The sequence below is a fragment of the Typopeltis vanoorti genome, chromosome 1 (genome assembly GCF_054136105.1).
Source record: "Typopeltis vanoorti isolate ZY-2024b chromosome 1, IOZ_Tvanoo_1.0, whole genome shotgun sequence".
Lineage (NCBI taxonomy): Eukaryota > Metazoa > Arthropoda > Arachnida > Uropygi > Thelyphonidae > Typopeltis > Typopeltis vanoorti.
In genome coordinates this window covers 113812113-113839351 of record NC_143549.1, presented here as the reverse complement: position 1 = coordinate 113839351, position 27239 = coordinate 113812113, and the positions used below count along the sequence as shown (strand labels likewise).

General features: G+C 36.0%; 1 protein-coding gene across 1 annotated transcript in view; it reads left to right on the top strand.

The window, feature by feature from the left end:
* The window catches only part of TrpRS (Tryptophanyl-tRNA synthetase), a 166753-nt gene extending 150665 nt beyond the window's left edge, over positions 1-16088 (top strand). Inside the window, exon 8 of the mRNA XM_090392909.1 lies at positions 15861-16088. Coding sequence (XP_090249035.1) covers positions 15861-16019 — 159 coding nt within the window. The 3' untranslated portion in view covers positions 16020-16088. The remainder of the gene's footprint in view (positions 1-15860) is intronic.
* Positions 16089-27239: the final 11151 nt, after the last annotated feature.

Below are 27239 nucleotides of genomic sequence, written 5' to 3'. Positions count from 1 at the left end.
TCCATAACATTATCCATCTACAAACTTTTGGCACAAAGTGCTTCTTGATGAATAATGCAATGTATAGTGCAAAATTTATTCTGAAATTTTCTTCTTTCACTATATTTCTTAATTTTACCGCTACTCCATTTTTTTTACCAACCATAGCAGCTGCACCATCACTTGCAAATCCAACCATTTTATCCCAACTTAATTTATATTTATCTATTACAGTTTTAATTTCAGAAAAAATATCCTGTGTACCAGTTTTTCCTTTCATAGGAATTATTTCCAATAATTCCTCAATTACTTCAAATTCATCAGTAACACCTCGTATGAAAAAAGCAAGTTGCGCTATATCTGTGATGTCAGTACTCTCATCAACTGCTATTGAGAATGCTGCAAAATTTATACTTTTTTCTTTTAACTGACATCGTAAATCACTAGCGATTTCATTGATACGTTTCGCTACCGTGTTGGCTGACAAACTAATATTTTTAAATAATTGTTTGTCAGGACAAAGAAGTTCAGCAGACTTAGTCAAACAACCTTTAAGGAATTCGCCATCAGTAAATGGTTTTGATTGTTTTGAATGATGTGCGCGAGAGCAAAACTTGCGTGAACTGCTGCTTCACTGGATTTATTTGCTTCAGTAAAATATTTTTGCTGTTGTTGTAAGCCAGATTTCAGAAACTGTAACTTTTCTTCCCTCAATTTGCCTTCCAACATTTCAAATTTTTCTTCATGATGCGTTTCGTAATGGCAACATAAATTGTATTCTTTTGGAACTGATGTTCCCTTATTACAAATAAACATACAATTTTATTGTGCACAACACCACAAAAGTACATAATTTCCCATTTATCTTGAAAAACATGTCCTTCTTCATCCACTTTTCTTTTACTCTTTGTTAAAGACATGGCTTGCAGTTTAATCTCTTAATTAAAATCACTATTATAATTTTATTTACAACTTTAATTCAACAAGATGAATTTTCGTATAAAAGCAACACTCAAAATTTATGCACAATTCTAAACGATAGGTATTGATATAATATAGATCTAACGACAATCACAAATAAACAGGTTTTATAAGCAACAAAACTTAAATACAGATCTTTGTTATATTCTCATGCTCTCTCCACTATTTGTCGTCAAGTGAAGATCTGATCCTGACAGCCTCTATTTGGCCTGAATCCAGATTGTTCTTCACTAAGCTTTTCTTCCACAATTCTTCTCAACCGTTTCTCAAGTATACTAGCATAAATCTTACCAGGAACACTCAGTAGGGAAATACCTCTGTAATTCTCACATTCAGTTTTATTTCCCTTTTTATATATGGGTACTATGAGAGCTCTACTCCAATCATCAGGAATTCATCCCTCTGTCCACACTTTCTGAATTATGCAGTGCAGCCACTGTAAGACTTTTATACCACCACACTTCAGCATTTCTGGTTGAATATCATTACTCCTGCTGATTTTCCACATTTCAAGCCTTTGATGGCTTTTTCTACTTCAAGTATGGATATGTATTCCTGACTGTATGCCTGTTGAGTGTTTTTAATCACTGCTTGTTTCATTTAGCAATTTTTCGAAGTAATTACTCCATACTTTAAGGATATCTTTTTCTCCTGTTTTCATGTCACCTTTATCATCTCTAATTCCTTTTACTGACTAAATCTTTCCTCCATTTCTGAGATTCTTCAACAACCTCCAGAATATTTTGCCACCTTCTTGATATTTATTTTCTATGTTCTTGCCAAAGTCCTCCCATGACTTATGTTTAGCTAGTTTTACACAGTGTTCAGCTTTCTTACATTTGTCTCTTTATTCTCTAAGAGCACAAACTGACTTATTTGCCAGGAACTTTTGATATGCTTTCTTCTTTTCCTTCACTGCCTCTTTAACTTCCTGTGTCCACCATGGAGTTTTAATTTTTCTATCCTTGCAGACAACTTCACCACTTGCCTCTCTAGCTGAATCAATTAGGGTTTTTCTTCAAGGCTTGCCACTGATTCTCCAAGGTTTGGTTCCTGTTCTCAAATTCTTTCATTTTTTCTTCAATAATCTTTGTGTATTTTAGTCTACAGTTCACATCTGAGAGCTGCTCAATTTTTATTCGCTTTAAAACTTTCTTACATGTTATTCTTTTCAATATGAAATTAAATTTTATCCTGCTCAAGACTAAATAGTGATCACTTCCAATTTCAAATCTTCCGTACACTATGGTGTCCTGCACCAGGGAGAAAACATCACTATCAACAATAACATAGTCTGTGAGACTTTTCTTATTCCTTGCCTCTTCTCTCCATGTGAATTTATGCACATTTTTATGTTGGAACATGGTGTTAGTAATAACCAGTCCATGTCCTGAACAGAAAACCAACAGGTATTTGCCATTATTATTAGCTTTGCTCTTTTCTCCAAATTTTTCCAAAATATTTTGGTATGTCTCACAATCACTTCCTACTCTACTATTTAGATCCCCAACAAGGACCAACTTTTCCTTTTTCATTGTGTCAGTAGCTTTCTCTAGAGCCTCAAAAAATTCCTTCACTTCACCTTAGAGCCTTTTGTGGGACCGTAGGCACAAATAAGTCTCATTGTCCAGTTCCTCATTCTGATATTTTCCCAAATCACTCTACTTGACACTGTCTGCCATTCAAGAAGAAGAGCCTTGTATTTTTTGTTGAATACTATAGCTACTCCTTCTTTTCCCTTGATTGTCATTGCCTGAATATAACATTTTATATTTATTGCTCAGAAAGATTTCACCAGTTTTGTCTTTTTTGTTTCAGTCATCCCTATTATATCGATCTGGTACTTATCTAATTCCTCAGTTAGCTCCATTTCTTTGCCATTCAGGCTTCTTATGTTGATAGTACCCTGATCTTCACAACTCTGGTGATATTGAGTTGGGGTATGTTTTCGGGTTTGTTCCAGCTGGCATGAAATTTTGTCATGTTGTACCATCATTTTGTATTTTGGTTTAAGCCAATAAGAATACAATTTGGTTGGCTAAATCTCAAATTGCCAGCCCATCCTCATTTGTTCAGTATCCAGATAGATACCAACAGGGTGCACTATGAGAAGGTGAGGATTGGACATTAGGTCAGAAGCCCTGGTCGATTCTCTGCATTCCTTTAAAGGCTATGTGGGGGTCTGCTCTCAGTTATACAGCTTTGACCCTTAATCATCCTCAGTTTTTAATATCATGTTTATTATTTAAACTTTTTTTTTTAATCCTACAGAACATTTTACCATCTTTATGATATTGAGCCTCTATATTCTTGCTAAAGTCTTCTTTAACTACTTTTACACACAGTTCAGGCTGCTATACATTTTTCTCTGTATTCTCTAGGGAACCTGCTGATTTATTTTCTAGGAACTTGTGATATGTGTTTGTCTTTTCTAGTGCTAACTCTTGAGTACCATGCAGGTGGGATTTTTTTGTCCTTTCAATCTTCATCACATGCCTTCCCGACTGATTAATTCAGTCAGGAAGCCGTGTGTTCATCTTGTTTATCCTGAACAACATCATCCTTTTCCTTGTCAGCTTTAATAATTAAATTGTTGTAATACTTCAAGGATTTCAGCACTTTAAATTCAGGTAAAGAAAGTGTAGGATGAGGGGGCTTAGTACTAAAAAGATGAAACCAGTGGGAAAATTCTGCATAGAATTTTCCCACTTATAAGATATCTAAATACTTATCCAATTTACTTGCTACTTCAATTAGAAGAACTGTTACTTATATAAAAAAACACTTTGGATTATAAAAATAAAAATTCTGAACTTCATGTGGACACTTCCAATATTATGATTAGTTTAGATGTTGTATCCTCATTTACTAATATTCCTTTTTATCAGACATGATTGAATTACTTCAAGAAAAATTTCCTTCAGATGTTAAACTGTTCGATTTTGTTATACATTCTGGTTATTTCTCCTTTAAAAACAAATTATATCAACAAATTGAAAGAACAGCTATGGGCAATCCTATTTCTCTTACTATTGCCAACTTCTTCCTGGAACACTTTGAACAGTGTATCTTTGATAACATTTCACCTAGACGTACACATTGGTACAGATTTGTGGATGATGTCTGCTGCAACATCTGTGGATGATGCTAGCCTGGTTGGCCGAGTGATTAGCATATCTGCTCTCCCTCCTGCCAAAAGTCTGTCGGTTCAAATCCCACTGCGAGCATGGATATTTGTGATTGTCTATGAAAATACTAGGGTGGAGATGGAGAGTTGTCGAGTAGGTGCCTTCCTTCGATGAGTCTTTGGACTCCTTGGAGGTGTCATGTAATAATATTTTTGCAATTTGGAATGGTCCTTCCTCTGAGTTGAAGCAGTTTCTTTCCAAATTAATTGCACTTTATCTCACAATTCAATTCATCTTAGAAGAAGAAGAAGTAAATGACCAATTAGCCTTTTTAGATATTCTAATTCTTCTTAACTAGATGGAAGCTTAAATTTTCAGTTTTTTTTGGAAGAAGAGTCATACAGACCATTATATCCATGCTGAATCTTACCACCATCCTAGTCAAAAGGCTGGAACTATTAAGACTTTAGTATATCGTCCTCATTCTTTATGTTCTTCAGATGAACTTTTACAGAAAGAATTGCAGCTTTGTAGCATGGGGCATTGTCATCTTGATGGTAGCACAAATCTGTTCCATAAATACTCCACTGTGTAGGCAGCACCTGATTTTCCAGAATGTCAAGGTACTGCCTTCACGGAACCACGGACAATGACCAGTGGTCCCACTCCAAACCAGCTGAATGAACCCCACACCATTACTCCTCCACCACCAAGCTTTACTGTGGATACAACACACTGTGGTAACAAGTGGTCACCATGCTACCTCCACATCCACGCTCTGCCATCACTAGAAACCGGTGAACCTTGATCCATTGCTCCAGAGTACCGTTTTCCACAGGTCAATTGTCCAGTTCATCCGCTCTTTGCACCAGGCCAAATGAACCACTTTGTTTGTTGTTATGATGCTTAGCTTGTGTGCTGCACTTCTGTGGAAACCCAGTAAATGGAGTTCTTTTCATGCAGCATTAGTGCTTACCATGGTTGTTACTGGTGCTCGGGACTCATCACAGATGGTCTGTGCCAATTGTAGCTAGTTTTTGCGTGTCACCCGTTTTAACGCCCTCCTGTCCCTGTATGTCATTTTCAGCAGCTGCCCTGGGTGTTTTCCTGTGCTAGTAATGCCAGAATGTCTCCGTTGATTTTGGATGCTCCAGTTGAACAGCAATGGCACGTAGATATGCCATTAGTGTGACAGTCCATGATGAAACCTCTCTCAAAGTCATTGAGCTCATGCCACGTTGCCATACCACTGGTTTTGAGCACTACAATGAAATACTGCTTCCTATCTGTATACTGATTTTTATATCATTAACAAACCTGGAATGTTCCATAACTTCAAGTAACAGTGGTGTCCAGACAATTATCGGTAGATTGTGTGTGTGTGCGTGCGTGCGGTCATCCCTGTCATTTTAATTTTTAAACCTTATAAAACTGTACTGTACTGTACATTACTGCTGCCATAAAACAGGAGAATAATCACCCAAATCTTCCTCACGATCATATCTTCATTACTTTCTCTATGTGGCCAAGCTGCAGTTCATTGTTTTTTTGATGAAAAATGTCCAATTGGGGGTCCATGTCTTCAGCCATTTTTGAGAACATTTCTGCAAGACCCTTCACTGTGAACTGCCGCTTCTTCTTTCTTTTTTCCCCTCTTCCTGTTCTCGTCTTCCTCTTATGACATTGTTTCTCCAGTTCAACAATTCTTCATTGGTAAACTCTTCAGGAGCACTTTATGAGTTGAACTATGTCGTCATCATCATCATTCACTTCGAGATTCAGATTGTTTGCTAGGCCCTTATTTCTTCACTCAATTTACAAAGGTCTTCATTTTTTTCAAAACTTCCAGAATCGTGCACAAACCTTTTTAATGTCTTTTTTCCATATGCCACTCATACGTTGAGAGATCACTTTGTCCCAAGCCACAGCAATATTTTTAATAGCATGATAAATATTGAATGCTTTCCAGAATTGCATAAGAGTTTGATCATTTCCTTCAGTGGCAGGAATCGCTTGTGAAAAAGTTCTCCATAGATAAATAAGCCTTAAACACTGCAAGAACTCCCTGATCTATCAGTTGAATCAATGAAGTAGTGTTTAGAGGGAGAAACTTGATCTTGGAGTGAAGATGTAAGGTGGATGCATTATCTAGAATTAATGACATTTTAAATTCTACATTTTCTTTCACACAATAGCTTTCCATTTTACTTGCATAACAGTTGATGAAGGCATCCTCACACAATTTTTGAGTCATCCACAACTTCTTATTTCTCCTGTAATGAACTGGAAGAGTATGCTTCCTAATGTTTTTGAAGGCTCGTGGATTCTCACTGTGCCATATCACAAATTGTTTCAGTTTATATCCAGCCGCATTATCCCCTAACAGTGTCGCAATATGGTCTTTAAGAGCTTTGAAACCAGGCATAGATGAATGTCTGCTCAGGCAATTTTTTCCAAAACAAGGAGATCTCATCCATATTAAATATTTGCTGTGGCAAATTATTTTCCTCCGTAATAATTTTATCCAATTTCCTCCACAAACTCCTTGGCAGCCTTCTCATTGGCACTTACAGATTCACCATGCATTTTCACATTATGTAGCACAAAATGCTGCTTGAATCTCATGAACCAACCAACCAAAAGAAGCATTGAATTTGTAGTCATAATCAGGCCCTGCTTTCTCTTCAACATGTTGAAGGGACTTAGTACGTTAGAGGTTATGGTCATAGTGCTAAGGGGTATGCACTTTTGGTTCCGGTTCTCTATCCATGATGAAGGTAGCTTTTCCATATCATCGATAGGACCTTGTCATCACTTCATCACTATCGTTGATTTAATGAAAGTAGATCCTTTCACAGCCTCTGTGATTTTATCCTTATTTTCAAAATGGTCATCATTGTAGAATGAGACCATCCAAAGTCATGTGAGATTGCATCGATGGGCTTCATGTTGCTTTATAACTTGCGACTTCATTTCACGATCAGTTGCTCACCCTTTTTCTGCGATTCTTTACTAGGTTTTTTTGTTTGGGCATGTAGGGGCCATGTTGCACAAAATGTTGTGAAATATTTAACGATAAATACACAAATAGCCTATTTCTCAAACACAAAATCAGCAGAGGAACTCTTGAAAATGTGCCAGTTTCTGACTGTCGAGGGTGGTTGTCGCTGAATGCACTGCACATGATGCATTGTTACTAAATAGAAACCTTCTTTCTTTATGCTTGCTTGCATCTTGTTCAAAAGTATAGTCAAAAATGTTATTTATTTCCTTATGGGATCATGGGCGTAATTCGAGGAATAACTGTGTGTGTGTGTGTGTGTGTGTTTATTTATTTATTTATCTGTCTATCTTATATTGACTACTTAGGTGGTGGTTTTTAAAATTGTCTGTTATTATTAATAACTTTTAATTAATAAATAAGGTACAGATATTTCATACTAAAACTAATAGTACATCTTCAGTGTTACAAACAGATAGGAATGGAATACAAGTAACGAACATTCGGTGGATCACCTAATAACTTTTAATTAATAAATAAGGTACAGATATTTCATACTAAAACTAATAGTACATCTTCAGTGTTACAAACAGATAGGAATGGAATACAAGTAACGAACATTCGGTGGATCACCTATTAAAATACATTGTTGTCGTGAGCTAGGAAATGAAAGAAATTAATAAATAATTAATATTTAAGATAATTGGATTTTTTAATGATTACGTAAAATAAGTCTCCCAGATCTTCTTTTATTTTAATCATTAAAAAATCCAATTATCTTAAATATTAATTATTTATTAATTTCTTTCATTTCCTAGCTCGCGACAACAATGTATTTTAATATGATGGGTGTCTAGGCTAGCTGGTGAACGGACATGCTATCGGAGAGCTCCTGAGAGATTTGTGATTTTTGTTGATTTATTGATGTTTTGGATTCAATGTAATGGACTTAAGTGTGTAATTTTGGTATATTATTGGGCTTTATTAGCGTGGTTAGTGTACTAAAGTGTTTTATAACATAATCTATGTCGGGAAGTCGCCGCTAGATGAATTCGTAATGTGTAGTGTTCGTGCAAGCTCCAGATAAGATAAGTATCATTTTCAGTTATCGATACAAATTACTTAATATTGTGTAGTTTTGTTTTGTTTGCCTCCTTGCGTATTTTAGTGCGTCTGTTTTTGGTGTGTTATAACGTATAATTTGACAAAACACATTGCAAATAAGTATGGCACCGTGCGAAGGAAAATGGCAGCCAGTAATGAAGGTTCACCATCCTTATCAAAGAACGGTAGTATAAAAGAAATGAGTCAGTGTACTAGCTGTGAAATGTACGCTTTGCGGAGTGTGGTTAGATGATAATAAAGGATTGAATGTGTGTAGAAAATGTAGGGAGAATGAGGAATTGAAGTGTATTTCGGATCGTGAGTGTGATATTTTTGTCAACCTTCAGAATGAAGGAAATAGGGATATGACAGGAAACGGCAAGGTTGTACAAAAATTGTGAAAGTGTGAATGTAGAAAGTGTGAATGATAGTATAAATGGTTTCTCAGAGAATAAAAAAGATGAGATAGATGCATTGAGTGAGATCGCGTTGTTGAATAGTGCGATAGAAAGAGCAAAACAGCAGCTAGAGTGCATGAACAAAAGTAGACTGAATGAACCAACCAATAATAAAAGGTATGACAGGAAAAATAGACGTATGAATGTGAATATGAACAAAATGAAGGATAGAGTGCTGTATGGAGACTCGTTAGTACGAGGTGTGTTAGTAGAGGATTTGACAAAATCGTACCAACCTGGTGCGACCATAAAGGACGTAACTGAGTCTATTAGAGAGCAAAAAGAAAGGGTGAAAGAAATTATTGTTGTGGCAGGTAAGAATGATTTGAAAGGAGATAAAATGGAAATGATAGAAGACCTGAATGAATGTTTGAGGTAGCAAAAGAAAAGAGTGAGAGAGTTAGAATGATTAGTCTTTTGCCACGGTATGACAGTGAAATGTTTAAAAGGAGGGCCATAATTGCGAATGACTTTATGCGTGGGTTATGTATGACGAGTGGTGTGGAATTTGTGGATGTGTTGAGCAAGTTTGATGGACGAAAGGATCTATATAAGATGGATGGCTTGCATTTGAATGGTTACGGTGTAAGAAGACTTGAGAAAGTGTTGCTGAATGTAGTGGATGTGCAAATTCAGGGAAACTAGATTTGTTAAGGGGGGGGGGGGGTAGATATACAGTCCTTATAGAGGCAGTTGAAGGTAAGAATGAATATAATATGCCAGAGCAAATAAGGACAACTAATCTGAGTGGGATAGTTAATATAAGGCATCAAGGTAGGGTTGGGGCTAATGGGGGTCTTAAATTCATGTACGCTAATACTAGGAGTATTAGGAACAAGAAGGAAGAGTTTTTGGCCATGGTTGGCACTTCCAGACCACAAGTTATTGGTATTAGTGAAACATGGCTGACTGTAGATGATATAATTAGTGGGATTGAATGTGATGGGTATAGTGTGTTCAGGAATGACAGAGAGAATAAAATGGGGGGAGGAGTATTTTTGATGATAGCTGATGAGCTCCAGCCAAGGAGAATAGAAGTTGAATTGCAGGATAGAGAAAAGAGCACATTTGAGGCCATTTGGTGTGAGATTGTGGCTAGCAGAACTAAATATACAATTGGGTGCTGCTATAGACCAGGTGATGGAAAAGATGGTGCTGACAATATGCACAAGCAAATAGAAGAAATGGGTGGAAGGAGGGTGATTATTATGGGAGATTTCAATTATGGTTGCATTGATTGGAGTGAGGAGAGGACACACGGAAGGAAGGAACTGGATTTTATGCGGTTATTAAGGGATAACTATCTGCGACAGCATGTAATGGAAAATACTAGGGGTCAGAGAGTGCTTGACCTAGTAATTACATCTGAGGATTTGGCTGTAACAAATATGACCACATTGCCACCAATCGGTGAGAGTGATCATAGGGTCTTAACTTGGGAGGTGGCTAAAGGTGTAGAATTTTCAATTAAGACAGGGTACATTAAGAAGTGCTTGCATGAAGCAATGGCTGACTGTATACCTAGAGTCCGAATAATAAATCAAGTTGGGGTTAAATGGATGAAGAACACCATTAAGCTTGAGCTGCAAAAAAAGAAACAACTATGGGGGGAATTTAAGGAGAAGGGTGACCGGCAGGCACATGAACGGTATAAAGCGCAGGCCAGAAGGGTGACGAGTGTGGTAAGAAAAGCAAAAGAGGATTACGAAAGAACATTGGCCATGCAGGCTAAAGAGAATCCTTAACAGTTTTTTAGATATGTAGCAAGTACATGGCAGATTGATTTTAAAGAATGCCGATGGTAGGGAGGTAACTGAATCAGTTGAGATAGTTGAGTTACTGAGTGAGCACTTTGCAAGAGTATATCATCCAGGTGGTGACATTGCAGAAACGAATAAACCAATAGATTATATGGGAATTGTGGTGAATGAAGTGGAGGTGAGTAGTCTATTGCATAACCTGAATGTCAATACATCTGTGGGATTGGATGGTATACCAGCTCGTGTCATAAGTGAAGCGGCTAAAGAATTGTCAGTACCCTTGACCATTTTGTTTAATTTGAGTCTCGGGTCTGGGTTAGTCCCGAGCGGGTGGAAAGAGTGGAAAATAGTTCCACTGCATAAAGGTGGTTCCAAGACTGCTGTTGTAAATTACCGACCGATTAGCATATCAGGAATCATTGTCAAGGTCTTAGAGAAATTCGTCAAGAAAAGAATACAGGATTGGATAGATGAAAATGGGATATTGTATGGGGGACAACATGGTTTTGTGAAGGGTAGATCATGCCTAAGTAACTTGCTCACGTTTTATAACACAGTGACTGCTGAACTGGATAGGGGTAATGGGTTTACAGTGATACTACTGGACCTTGCCAAGGCCTTTGATAGGATACCACATGGAACCCTAATCAGTAAACTGGAGCAGATGGGTATAGATATAGGGTTGGTGAGATGGATAGGAGGGTGGTTGAAGGAGAGATATCAAAGAGTGGTTTATTTAGGAGTGGAATCTAAAAGTCGTCTTGTGACTAGTGGAGTGCCACAGGGCTCTGTTCTTGGACCACTGCTTTTCAATTTGTTCATCAATGATATTGGAAAGGATCTGAGAGGAAGTGTTCACTTGTTTGCTGATGATGCAAAGTTGGGTAGAGCAATTGTGAGTGCCCAGGATGTCAAAATTTTACAGGATGATTTGGATAGTTTGGAGGACTGGGCTAGGAAAAATGGATGTCAATTTAATGTGCCAAAGTGTAAGGTTATGCACTTTGGGGTGAAAAGAATAGCAGCAGTATATCGCATTGGTGGAACCATACTCCAGGAGATTGATGAGGCCAGGGATTTGGGAGTGTTGGTGGATAGGGAGTTGAAGTTTAGGGGGCACATTGCAAAAGTAACTAAAACAGCTCACCAAATCACTTGGCTTCTGAAAAATACTTTAACATGCAGAGACGAACAAGTTGTTGTTCCTCTGTATCGAGCCTTGATAAGACCCCATCTGGACTTCTGTGCCCAGTTATGGGCACCAGGGTTTCTTCGTGATGGGGAGGAAGTGGAGAGGGTCCAGAGACGAGTGACCAAGATGATAGCAGGTCTGTGGAATGAACCTTATGAGTATAGGTTGAAGATTTGTGGGTTGCAGAAATTGGACGATAGGCGAAGGAGGGGTGATATGATTGAGACATTCAAATTACTGAAGGGTTTTTATAAGATTGATCCAGAAGATATTTTTGAAAATATGACTGGTGGTGGGAGGACTAGGGGCCATGCATGGAAGCTAGGCAAGAGCATGGTTGACAAGGGTGTTAGAGCTAGGTTCTTTACTTGGAGAGTGGTAAATGAGTGGAATAAGCTTCCAGAGTCTGTTGTGGGTGCTACAACCGTGAATGAGTTCAAGGCAAGGTATGATAGATACTGTGTGAATGTTGAATAGTTGTTCTTGACATGATGTTAGGGCCTCCCTCGATGAGTCTGTCGACTCCTTGGAGTTTCCCGGAACAATAATAATAATAACAATAATAATAATAATAATAATAATAGGTGATCCACCGAATGTTTGTTACTTGTATTCCATTCCTATCTGTTTGTAACACTGAAGATGTACTATTAGTTTTAGTATGAAATATCTGTACCTTATTTATTAATTAAAAGTTATTACTGTGAACTTACGTGTTCTTTAATAATTATACTATGCCACAGGTACCTCTAAAAATAATTGTCTGTTATTGTTTAATCCATTCTGTGATCAGTTGAAACTGGTCTTTAACAGTGTGCTAGAGACTGAAAGGATAACCAAACAGTGGAAAAACACAATGAGAACTATAATTCCAATTAAAGGAAATCTCACTATATGTGAAAAGTGGAGGGGAATTACTCCACTATCAGTAACTGAAAAATCATGTAAAATATTGATAAATATGGTTAAAAGTGAAATAGAAAAGATTTTAAGGCATGAGCAATTTGTTTTTAGAACAAGTGGGAATACTGTACTGTGCATTGTATATTTTTTAGCCTAAGAAACATCATTGAACTAAGCATAGAACTTAGAAGATTTTTAAATCTAATTGTGACAGTATGACAGAGAAACATTATGGTTAATTATTAGAAGCTGTGGAGTTCATGACAAATATATGAGAATAATCAGTGAAATGTATAAAGGAAGTAAAAGTAATGTTAATACACAGGAAATTGGTTCGAGATAAGGACTGGTGTGAGACAGGGTTATGTAATGTCTGGTTTTCTGTTTAACATAGTCGTTGATTGGATTATGAGAAAAAGTTAGGATTACATTTAATTCCTTTTCTTACACCTATGTCACAGTTGGAAGATTTAGATTATGCCAATGTAGAAACAAACTCAGAAGCATTGGATAAAATAGGTTGGTCTTAAAATAAATATCACTAAAACAGAAGGTCTTAATTTGAACAGCAAATGCTACAAAGAAATCAAAGCCAATCAACATGCAGTAGAAGAAGTTAAAAATTTTACATACTTGGGAGTAGATGTAGATACTGATGGTGGAACCAGTGGTTGAAATGATTCTGAACCACAATAAAATGTTCCTCTTGGAATAATTCAAAAGGCTTAATTTGTTGTTGTTTGTTTGCTTTTAAATCTCAAAAATTATAATCATTCCAGATAGAAATTTTTGTCTGTCTGTATAGCTATCCAGATTGGAACAATTTACTTATTCCTCTGAAGATATATTTCTTGGTTGGTGCAAAAAATTTCACTCCTAGAAAATAATGCTCCATCTAAATATATATATATATATTGACTATTCGATTAATTTAAGAATTCTATCTAACATTCTCATCCATCTAGGATGGGTTGAGTCCCCTCCTAATGAGGGGTTACTGGCATATTAATTCAGTCTGTTTGCCACTCCTCTGCTGCACCCCCCAAGGGGTGATATTCATGACTGTATCCATGTGTATTCACGGTGCCAGTTTGCCTGCTTGCGGGATGAAAAACCCCAGATAAAGTGGGGGGGGGGATAACCCTGCTGTCCGCGCTTAAAACCAGCTAACTTGGCTATGGCTGAGGAAGATCCGTAAGTTCCTCATGTCATTGATGGGAATCGAACCTAGGACACTCCTTCCCCAGGCATATGGTTGCGAAGCGCATAGCCACTAGGCTAACTGCGTGAATAGTTTAAGAATTATGATAGAAAAAATATGATGAAAAAATTATTTATTTTTATTAACAGAGAAAAAGAATATTGATAATTTAAATTTATTGAATACAAAATGGAAATGACAAAAAAATTTTATTTATAGAGAAGGTATAAGCAGTGTGTGTGTTTTCAGATAGAGGAGCATTATTTTCTGAGAATGAAAGTTTTTGCTCTGAACCAGAATGATTTACTGGGGTGAAAAAAATTCACTCATCTAGATTAATTCCTCAAAGATGGATATCCTAGAACCTAGAACCTAACATCGATTGTCTTTAGTAGGGTAGAAATATATTTCCAAAAAAATATTCTGTTCCAATTGTCTGAGGATCAAAGAGTTTGTTCTTCAGATATTTATTACAACCCCTGGGTGGAACTAACAGAGATAATAGAGATTATTATTATATCTCAGTATGCTTTATACAATATTACAATCCAAAAAAAAAAAAAATGTTCGCATGGTTAGCTTAGTGGCTATGCGCCTCGCAACCATATACCTGTGGAAGGAGAGTCCTGGGTTCGATTCACGTCGCCGATGTGAAGAACTTAAGGATCTTCCTCAGCCATTGCCAAGTTAGCTGGTCTTGGGCGTGGACAGCAGGGTTTTTTACCCCAGTTTATCTGGAGTTTTTCATCCCGTTATCAGGCAAACCACCCCCATGAACACAGATCTACAGCCATAAATACTTAATCCTCCATGGGGGGGGGGCTCAACTCGCCCCAATAGGGATGGGGGAGAAAAGGGAGGAAACTCCATATGAATAAATAAATAAATACAATCCAAAATCAGTCTTTGGGAAAATATATCGTATTGAACCGAATATACTAAGTCTTTTGACTAAAACTTTTTGTAACTTTTTTTTTTAATTGTATGCCACTCAGCTTTCATGTAAAGCAAAAATTAACAAAATTAGCCATGTGTATCTATAATAGAATTGATAAAGACATTTGACAAATAAAATTAACAGTTGTAATATAATGATAGCTTTGAATGTTATAATTATGATTTAGAATGGATAAATTTTCAGTTAAGATATATATTCCACTAAGTTTTTTTTATTATTATTACTATTAATATTATTCTAGTAGTAAGACTTATACGTTGGTTAGACATAACTGGTAATTAATTTATGGAATTAACAACACATATAAAGTATATTAATTAAAGGGCTGGCAGACCATGCCTTAGATACCCACCATAAAATTCATTGGAAGAAAACAAAAATAATCCATCGCAGCAAGTTTAAATACGAAAGATTATTCAAAGAATCTTCAGCAGCTCTAAAAAACGTTCCTAACCTCAACAAATTTGGGTGCATGAAACTGCCCCAAATTTGGGAGACTTTCATTATGAGAACTTCAGCCCAACTGCCAAGACTACCAAATTAGCCCGCAAGAGGGCACCATTAGGACTTTAGGAACAAAATTAGTTTCTTACTTTCTTCCTCATTTGCTTTGTTAGTTCCTTAGTGCACATACCATATCTTTATGTTCCTGAAGATGGCAATGTGACATTGCCGAAATATAGAAGTGATTCATTAAAGTTATCTTTAATTAATATACTTTATATGCGTTGTTAATTCCGTAAATTAATTACCAGTTATTAATATTATTCTCTCTCCCCATTACTTCTGTAGTATATTTGCAAAGATAACACCATATTTATACCCTTTGATTGGAAAGACTGGATATGAATCCCATAATCTAGGATGCAAAGAATCTAGGCTTCTTGGTTCTTTCAACCAAAAAATCTATATATAAAGACTCTTCAACCAAAGGTAGATTAGCAGGTCTCATAATAGACATGGTTGAGTTTTTCTTTTTACAAAACAAACAATTTGGCTGAAGAATAAACGTTAACAACATAATACTTGTATACTAGTCTCATAGCCTTAGTTTCTTCAGCTGTAATTATAACCAAACTTTTTATTTCTGCACCCCCTCTTTTTTTTAACTCTAAAGATGTATAGGGGGGTTGCAGTATGTGTGTGTGTGTGCGTATATATATATATAAATATGTATTTTCATACTTTTTTGCAGGAATATTCCAGTGGACAATTATTAACAGGTCATCTCAAGAAAGAACTAATTAGGATATTGCAGCAGTTAGTGGAAAAACATCAGGAATGCAAGAAACAAATCACTAATGATTTAGTTCACCTATTTATGACACCTCATAAATTGAAATATGAATTTTGACCTAAATTCAGCATGTAATTATTAATTATACTGTAAACTTAATATTAAAATAAACCTTTTAAGCACTCATTTTTGAATATTTCTTGTATAAGATAAATTGTTTTAGTTATTAAAGTGCAACTTATAAAGCAAAACATGGTAATCTTCTAAACTTTAAATGCCCAAGAGAAATAGCATGGCTTGCTGATTATAATCCACATCAGTTATAGCAGTGTTATGATTCCTTTCCTTTATGGTTACACTGTGATCAACATTAATTATTAAAAATTATGAAAACAACTACCTTGTTATAGTAAAACTTCAGTGTAATATAAACCAAAATAATTACTGTGCGTTTTGACCTTCACATTAAGGTTATCATCTGGAGTATATACATATATATACACACAAACAAACAAGCTACATTACAATCTACTTTTTTTTTTTTTTTTTTTTTTAATGTTGCACCCATATACAGAAGGTTGGCTGGTCAACCTATAGTACGTTAGTACCATATATGGGTGATGGGTTGTGAAAGGAGAAACTTGTTTACATTTGAATTGAACGCCTGTATATTGTATTCCTTGGGAAATACGTCAGGGGGAAGACTGTTCCACAGTACTGCAGTAGCAGGGATGAATGAGGAGGAGAAGAAACTTGTTCTGTGAGTTTCGAGGTGTACTGTAAACAGTTGTTGCCGGCAGCTGTACGTGTTCCAATGGGCTTGGTACAGGGTGGGGGAATTATTGATGCTGTTTTACATGAACCTGGTATGCTAAAGGTACATTAATTTGGTCAGAACCAGCAAAGTGCATATAAACAGTGTTGCGATAAGTGACTACAAATTTCAATGAAAGTAATCAGAAAGGGTAAAAAAAAAAAAAGATTGCGTACGAGGGATGACCCTCAGCATGATAGGATAGAATACATCTTATGCAGTAGAAGCACTTAACAATAAGAGATGGGGAAGGATATTATATTGCAAATCACTGATTGGCATCATTATGACATCAAGCAATGCAAATTATCCAAAAATTCTTAGAATAAGTGAGACTTGATTGAATATAGGAGGAATTGCCTGAGAATAGAATATGATGGGTACAATTATCACAAATCATGGGTAGGCCCATGATTTGTGATAATTTGAATATCTGCTAGTTTGAAAATTTTCTAGTAATTTCCTTGGTTTTCCTGATAAAGTGTTATGAGTCCTTTCCTTTATGGTTACACTGTGATCACTACTGCCACCAAAAAAAAAAAAAAAAAAAATGCTACAGAATAGCACTACTGGGTAGATTGAGCATTGTGTCTCTGGTTAGAATGTTGCATCTGATAGTGGCTCTCTACTAAATAAATTTATCTTAAAATTTGACTTGCGAACTTGTTTACTGTACTGTGTTTATAATATCAGTGCTACATTATCTAGGTTTATTCTGTACTTTATTGCACCTTTTTAATAAATGTATTCTTTTAAAATAAAAAATAATAAAACTGGAACTGTCTACTATATACACATAAGTGCAACTGGTAGTGAAAATGGTTCTAAAAAATTACTTGGATCTGTAAATACCAGAAAAAAAGATGCAAGTTATTAACTGTTTCTAGGAAGCTGTTGAGAGGAGAGGGTGGGGATAAAAAAAGTTCTGATAAACATCTAGAACAAAAATTATATTAAAGCAACTGATATAACCACAAGAAAGACTATATCTTAAAACACTTTAATCTCCATTTTTCATCAAAGTGTAATCATTTGTTCTTTTTCTTTTAGGATATGTACAAAGACACATATCAGAAGTTTTGAAGAAATTCAAAATTATCACATTTCAGCACACCCTTTTCCCCCTAAACTAATAACAATCATGAAAGACATTAATAAAATGAAAAAGATAATGCAAATTACACAAAAGAAAACTACTTTCATTCTTAGATATTCACATGGTCCTGTGATTAGAAGAATGAAACAGTTGTTTTCATGGATTAATGAAAACAACTGTTTTTATTAATCCATGTAATTAAATGAAAGAAACATTCCTTGCACACAAAGTGTTATTTGTGATAAAGCAAAGATTTTGTTGGATGAAATAAAAGGAATGCGGCAGTGAAATTTTCATATCAAGCCATAGTTAGTTCGTTAATTTCAAATAGTTAACTCAAATTTAGAATATGAAAATAACAGTTGAGGTTGCAAGTGCTGATAAAGAAGCATCAAGAGTGTATTCTGAGCATTTCATTCAGCTCATTGAGAAAGGTGGATACCCCCATCTTAATTTTAATGTGGACAAGATCAGCCTTTATTGGAAGATAGTGCTTTCAAGAGTTTTTATCTCCCTTGAAATAAAACGTACTTCTAGATTTAAACCAGTCACAGACCATTTAACTCTCCATGGTGAAAATGATTAAGGAACTGTAAAACTGGAAGCAATTGGTTGTCTATCACTAAAACACCAAGGATGATGATGGGGTTCATTAAAGCAAATTTATCAATCTGTTTGTACTTCAAGTAGTATAACTTGGATGTCACAAGATAGATACATCATTTTTGTCCAATAGTACATTCTACTATGATGAAAATAATTATCTAAGAAGGACACTGCTGCTGTTGGGCAATGATCCTGGATATCTGCCAACTGTGGCGAATTCTCCATGCTTGCTGCGCAAGCTCATTAATTGAGAAAGAAGTAGAAGAAGGGCTATAGTGTGTATATTTTAATGCTACACAGGCAGCACTCGAATCATTGCTCAATCTATTTCTCCCTTTTCATTTGATATTATTTAAGGCAGAAAATAGAGTTTCACAAGAGATGTAGAAGAGAAAATTGTTAGAAGAGCTTTAGCAAAGATTTTAATAGCATGAAAGTTTTCGGGAAGGCTATTCTACACGCTTAGAATTTCACAGTCTGAATTTTTACGTGCGGTATCATGCAGACGTTCCCGCTCAAGTTTTTCTAATTCATTTCTGAGAGCAATTAACTTTCTTTTCCAGATAGGATTACACCAGAAGTGAATTCTCCATGCTTACTATGCTTGTTGCACAAGCTCATTAATTGAGAAAGAAGTAATATTTATTTGTTAATAAATGCATGCATTTATAAGCATTCCATTTAGGCTTTTATTTTTGTAGACAGAAGACATCTTAAGCTTGAGCGGCAATAATTGAGCTTTGCGTTGTGTATCAAAGGCCGATGCTTGCTCGTATAATCAAAGCTACCTTGGCTTGCTTGGTTGTAGAAGCTTCCAGGTCCTCGCAGCAGCACTGTGATTTCATGTGTGCGCATAGCCATTTCATGTAGTCTCACTCTGTTGCTTAAACCACAAGCCATATGCAGTCAACGTAGCTCTAGCCAGTGAGCTTCAGCAGCATTTACAAGTGTGTGTGTTGCTTGGAAAAATTAAGTTACAACCAACTTTTTATGACGATGTTATTGACTAGTTCATAAAGAAGAACCGTAGGGTAGAATATATTCAAGTAGCTAAATTGAAAAATATAGAATATGATTTGTAAAATAAATGTTGTATTTGTATGATTAAATGTACATAAATTTCTAAATATATAGTTTTGAATGGTCGGTACAGGTAACTCTCGTGTAACGCGGTTTCAATATAACGCTGAGGAAGATCCTTAAGCTCCCCGCGTCGTCAACGGGAATTGAACCTAGGACACTCCTTCCCCAGGCATATGGTTGCGAAGCGCATAGCCACTAGGCTAACCATGCGGACATTTAAATTCATTATTCTCAGTCACTTCCAAGGTACTCAGTTGTGGTTCTGACACACAACATCTGCAAAATCTTTAGCTGTATCCTGTGATGGGCAAAAACCTGCTACCAAGCAGAGCTGCTCATCTCCTATGGCAAGAACCCCCCCCCCCTCCAAAAAAAAAAAAAAAATGACCAGTCAAGGCCATCTCAGTAGTACCATACACAAGCACATGACAGAATGCAGTGATCAAGACCACTTCAGTGGGTGGTTCCTATCTGAAAAATCACATCACATCTAAAATCACATAGTACATCATATACTAAGGTAGAATCAGTGCAGAAATCATATATTTGCTACAAATAGTAAAGTGGTGTATTATTATCATATTACAATACTTTGGATCAGAGAAAGTTGTAGGACTTTTTTTTTTCACTTTGTTATAAAGTAAATTATGTTTGAAAGAAATTATATTCTTGTTTTAATCCTTACCCAAGTGTAAGCAAACCAAGTTTGCGAGTGAGGTATCTTCACAACTAGCCATACATAGCACTTTTCCTTTTGAAAATGTAGGGTAATTGATTTGAAGTTAGCCTCTCTATGCAAGTAGGCTAGTCATGAAGATACTTCACATGCAAACTTTGCTTACATTTGAATAAGAATTAAATCAAGAATATTTCTTGTCAAGTATAATATAATATACTTTATAACAAGTGAAAAAAAATATTCCTATAATTGCACATTTATTCACTTTCATTTTTTCAGTTTAGTGAAAAATATAGATAAATAATAATTTAACAAACCTGTAGAATATTAATTTATGGCTCAAATATACTTGATCTCAAATCATATATTCCTGTCGGCTAATTTATATGCATGTATCAACCCAACACACGAGAAGTCAGAAAATTTATAACACAAGAGTGTGATGTGTGTGAGCAAGTGATTAGAAAGAATTAAAAAAAAAAAAAAAAAAAAAGGAATCTGTTAATATATGTTTCTTGAAAAGCCAGGGGTTATATTCATTGCTGGAAATTTCTTTCATACCATCTCCAGAGGTAAGTAGAATAGAAGAGGAGAATTTTGTTAGATAAGTTTGGAGCTGTATGGATGTATTGTATTGCCAAGTAGCTGCTTGTATTTTTATGGGATTAGAGAAATGGCAGTGACCAGTTCTGTGGAACAGGAAAAAAAACATAATACTGAAAAAGAATATTTATAGGAAAGAAATTAGAGGTTGTCTGTCTGTGAGAGAGAGGGGAAAGGGATGAGATCATCTGTTAAATGGATGGACCTTTTAACAGTTGTGGTTTTTGCATGTATACCAAATTGGGAGAACAGTATTCTAAGGTAAGGTAGTTAGGATTTATAAAGTGTTAGGAGTTTGAGTAGGCAAGTATTTTGAATGAAAATAAGTGTTTTGGAAGCTATGGATGTGATATGTTTCCAAGAAGAGAAAAATTGATCTCTTGACTGTAGATCAGACTATTATCAAAAGTAAGGGGAAGTGATAGATCTTTCTTCCAAGTAATAAGATAGCACAATCTTTTAATGGTATTGCAATGCAATTCACGAGATTTTCACTCCACTTGATGATAGTGAAGAGATTAATGTTTAATGCATTGGTTATAGAAGATCTTGAAACTTGAATCATTTGAACAACACTATAAAGTTTCTTGAATGAAGAAGAGGAATGGAATGTATTTCCTTAATTAAAACTATGGATAGTATTTGAGCTTAGAAAGGTACTGAAGGCATTCTTTCAATGCTAGTACATTCCCAGCAATGAAAGATAAATGGGATGAGAAGAAACTCATTAGAACCAATTAAATGTTGAAAATATCGAATGTGAATAGATTAGTTTTTCCCAACTTTTCCATGACCATGGTTTGTGTCAAAAGGTAGGTAAGTTGGCTAAATCTGCTGTGGAATAAGAATGCATGATCCATATTAGTGATTAAATTAATTGGTAGCATCTCCTAATAGTGAAGAAATTGGTTGTTAATGACCATCTCCATTTTGGGGAGTACTGAGGTTAGGTAAATGGGATGGTGGTTTGATGGCTGACTTTTATCTTCCTTCTTAGAGACTATTTAGATAAAGGCTTGCTTTTATGCTTGGGTAGATGTCAGATGAGTATAAAAGCTTGAGTGATAGAGGATGGTTGTTAATTATGGTGTACTAGTTTTAGCACAGTTGAAGGGAACAATAACCTCCCTATCCCTACTTGTCAGCATGTTCTTCAAACACCGTGTATTGTAATTTGATATGATGTTATGGCTACATTTGCAGTATGCCGTCTAAACTTCAACTCCCTCTCTACAGTCATCCCCAAAGCAAATTGCCTCATCAGTTTCCTGCAGTTCAGTCCATCAATATGGTATACTGCCTGTGATCTCTTCCCAAAGTGCATCACCTTACACCTGGTCCTGTTAAACTTGCAGCCATTTACCTTTGCCTATACTGCCATTTTAAGCCATCTTTCAGAATCTCTGCTACACGTGCATTTATATTGCTCTTCCAGTTTTACATCATCATCAGCAAACAACTGAATATTTCCATGTACAAATTAAACACCATAGGGCCAAGTACTGAGCAGCCCTGAAGCACACCATTAGTCACCTGCCTTCTCCTGGACTCAACTCCTCCATAAACCACTCTTTGATATCTGTCTTTTAGCCATCACCTTTGAATTCAAATTACCAGCTTCATGTCCATTCACATTTGCTCCACTTTATGCAGAGTTCTATGTGGAATCCTGTCAAATGCCTTTGTGAAGTCCAGTATTACTGAATAGCCTTTATCCAACTCCATTGTCACTTTATTATAAGAAAGTAAGTGAATCACTATTGCAAGACCTACCCTTCACAAAACCATGTTGCGCCAGTCCTGAATTTTGTCTTTTGTCAATTTCTTTAACCACCACTTCTGAGATACTGATTGGCCTATAATTTGCTACTTCTGTCTTGGAGTCTCTATTATCAGGATTATTTTCCCCTCTTTCCAATCCATTAGCAAAATTAAACTCCAATTAAACAGCTTGCACATTCTCAGGCTGTGTTTGCATTAAGATTTTGTAGTATCCTAAGCACCTCCAATTCTCCCATTAGTCAGTGGTACATCTGGCATTGCAATATCACCTCCTCAAGGTGCACCCTTGCAAATACTCACTTAATAATTGAACTATTTGGTGTGCTTCTGTTGTCTCCAACCATCAGCATTTTTTTAAAGTCATCCTTCCGACAGTCATTCCTCCTTGCCACATAATGAAAGAACTCGGATTTCTTTTGGCCTCATCAGCTAGCCTTCCCTCATAATTAGCTTTGGCGTTTCTTACCATACAGGTCATCTTTATTGCCTTTGTCTGTGCCTTATACTGCTTGTGGACATGCATGCAAATCACCTTTTTCTTTATATTACCTCAGACTTTTATTTTAGCAGTTTAATGATGCTATTCATCCATCTAACTACTTGATTAATTCTTCTGAATCTATATATATGGACATACCTCTTTCTTCAAAAAACACCCCTTAATTCGACATTAGTAAGGTGGGGTGTCACATAACAACCCGAACATATATCAAAAAAAAAAAAAATCAGCTGATGCCTTTTTGTTCTCATATAGGGAGTAGGCGAGGCCGTTTTTAAGCCCTATCTAACTTTTGGAGACTGAGTGGGCAGTTCAGTCTCCACTGGTAGCCAATCAGAGATAGCTGGTCCAAGGCTATCACTAATTAATCGGCACACAGTGAAGAAGGCAGCTAGTGAGTGTCGCCATCTGGTAGTCCCTAACCTTAACACAATATATTTAATGTCTGAAAATAGTGTTGGTTCGACGGCCGATTTTCTTGAATTTATGGGACGAAAAACCCGTTAGCCCGTACTAGAGATCGACTAACTCTGGAACTGGTCGAGAAAAGGCTTAGAAAAAGTTCCTCTAGTTGGCGACTAGACTCGAACGCCTTTCGTCGTGCGGCCAAGCGCTGTAGAGTGCAAACGCCACTTCTACTGAGCTACACAAGCTCTATATTCAATATTGCATGACCCCTCTCTCACTTATGTTTAGGCTGCCTTGGACCCACACTCACCGCATTCATACTAAACATTCTAGTTTCCTTGACTATGCTTTTGAACTCTCACTGAACAGTACTTTCTCAAAGCTACTTTACCTCAAATCCATTCGAATGAAAATCCACCTTATATAAATTCTTTCTTCCATCAAATTCACTCCACACATCAACAAACTCCACACCATTCCTCCTGTACAATCGGCGCATTGACTCATTCGCAATCACGGCACTCTGTCTCAGCTCACCTCTATCATACCGTGGCAACAGCAGACTTACAACTTTAACTTTATAAGTCTTCTTTTTTCACTTGTACTAGCAATTTTTTGACATCTTATCACACTTGACACCTAATAGATCATTTGTACTAACCAAAATAAACATCTCCTTCACATTCACTCTGCATCCTTGCGACACCACTAACATCATTAATCTTTGTTCCAGGGACGATTTCATCACACTCTCCTCAAATACTCCTCTTATCAATGAATCACCACACAAAATTTGATCCTTATTCTCACACTCTCGCTCTTTCTCTTCCCATGCATTTATCCCTTCTTTCACTTTTGCTTCATACCTTCCACCAGGAATTCCCCCAACATTCAATCTCACGTTTGTTCTGTGGAGAACTCCACGTAAGCGCGCTATCTTTTCCATTACCATTTCGTCATTCTCTTCATTTTCATTTTCCACCGTTTCACTGCATACAGCATGACCTCGCCATTCACAATCGCATTTCAACGTCTTTCAACTCACTGTTATCATTCTTCTTACTCTCCTCACACTTCTGGTATTCGTTTTTAAAACACAACAAACCTGCTCACTAGTTTCATCCTTTTCCCATAAATCTTTTATTCAGTATTTCATTGTATTTCACTAGATTTCAAACAAGAATTGAGTATGTACAGTAACACCTAACTGTATAAGAAAACCAGGAATTCCTTTAATTCAGGTAATGTTTTTGTGTTCTATTATGTCACTTATTCTTTGTCATTACTAGATTAAGTTTGGAACAGATCAATGAATTATTCTATTAAGTGAAGAGTGAAGTTTAATAAATAACTATTAATGGACAGATAGGTTGTGAAAAGGAACTGATGAATAACGAAATGAATTATTTTTAAGTTTATAATTTTTAATATCAAAATACACTGATATTTGTTCCATTCATTTTTACACTTTAAAAGTTACCCTGTTCTTGTTTTAACTAAAGCAAAAATGATGGGCTTCTTAACTTTTTTTTATGATTATTATTGTTAATAAAGACAGTTGCTATTCTGATGATTCGTTATTCTAGAGATATCTCCAGAATAATGTCAATGTTGGGTAACAAAAGAAGAAAACGTTGCTAAAAGCACCATAACATTTTTTAACAATGATTTTTAAAGAATACTCGCCCACAAATGAGTCCTCAGACTCTCCTATGTGAGGTCATGGAGTCTTATAATAATAATAATAATAACAGATTTCAAAATACAGTAATATAGATATTATTTACGTAATTGTTGAAGTTAAAAAATCAAAAAAGGAATTCATCCGGAAATTTTATAGCTATAGTTTGTATATTTACATGAAATGTTTTTTTTTAATGATCCTTGTAGCATGGGGAGATTCAGAAAATAAAAATTTAAAGAAAACTAACTGTTTTGATCATAATGGTGCATAAGGATAACCTATAAATGCAAATCAGATATTTTTCTTGTCTTATCAGTATTTTTACAAACAACATTTATTTTATAAATCACAAAATATACAGAGTCCCGTTTATTATTATTATTATTGATTTGATTTCTTAGGGGAATCTTTGGTTAAATGAACATATAATATCATGTATGTTAAGAAAATCTCCAAATACACTTTAACTATCATTAATTTAGTTCTGTTGACACTAACAGAAAATCTGGTGGAAATGTGAATTTAATACCTTCTTTACTTATTTTTAAAAGTACATGTTGTTAACATCCTTGTTTATTGAGTTAAAACATTTTTCTTTCTTTCCCTCCTTTTCCTGTGGATAAGATTGAACGTAGGGCTGGTTAACTGAAAGTGCGTGACTGGTGCATCCCGCTCTTCATTCGTTCGCTCCCCTTGTAAGTCTCATCAGGCATCATAGATGTGTCATTGGTGCCAGATGATGGCACGCATACGGCCACCGGACGGGTCGTTGGGCCACGTGCATGGGACATATCACTTCACGCGCTGCCTATCATTGCCCCGTGCAAGCTGCGAGCATCCCTAAAAGACGTTGCTCTGGTCTCTATCTCGGGAATGTCTGTTTATTGCTTTAGCATCCCTTACTCGGAGCTGAGCCCTAAATATTTGTAACGCGATTGCTAATTGACAGACGGAATGGTGCCTAAATGTAGCCCATTACGGCGAAAGGATGAAGGCAGACGCGAATTATTCGACACACCACCTTTTAACCATCAGCTCCTTTCACTCGTTCCAAACGTACGGAACCCGCTACATTTATTTGCTCAGTCTAAACAAACTTGCTAGTTCTATGTCTCGAGCACCTTCATTACGCCGCCATTAGAGGGAGCTGTGAGTTAAATTTGGCTTCTAAAAGATTGCAGCTGTTGCTTGGGTAGTTCTAGTGGCATCTTTAGTTTGAAAGGAAATCGGAAACATTTTACGTTACTCTTAAATTTTCATGTGTATCTTGCGTTCTTTTGTATATCACGATTTAAAAAAACGTGAAAATGAGTTAAACTTGTTCTTTCAAAATAACACAGCGATTTTGTCTAAGGCGTCCGAGGAAAAGTGTGAAAAATAGCTACAGTGGCTGCTGATTGCCATACTCTAAAATGCTAAAGAAAACTTGTTTAAAACGAATATAATTCTTCACATGAAATTCCTTTCCGAATTGTTTTGCTTTTCATATTTCCATTCAGTGTTCGTTGAAGTAATAGAACCAAAAGCGTCGCATATCTCTATTTTTCTCTGCAATCTTAGATCTCTTCTGAGAAGAATGACCTCTCCTCTACACCACCGCATTCTGACATGGGCACACACACACACGCTCGTTAAAGTTAAGCTCTCTTCTGTAGATACTCTATTTTTCTATTTTCAAAATGTTCTAATTCTTTCATTATGTGAATATAATGTTTTAAATATGACAATTGTTTTAGAATTACGGACAAGGAGCAACTAAAGCAATGAACCCAACGTGGTATATCTGTAACAGTGGCCAGTTTGTTTTGCAGAAGAAAAATCCTAGTTTTGGGGAAGAAATTTAACAGTATTCTCTTTCTCTCTCTCTCTCCCAATGGGTGGCTCGATAATATTCACTATGAAACCACAGTTACAGCAGGTCAAATTTGAGCCTTCGTGATTATTGTATAATAATAATAATAATAATAATAATAATAATAATAATAATAATAATAATAATTCCTAACTTTCGACGGTATTCGGTTTAAGAATCTTTGTAACTTTTGATATCCCTTCGCTCAATTTGCATCTGTAATTTTTCTAA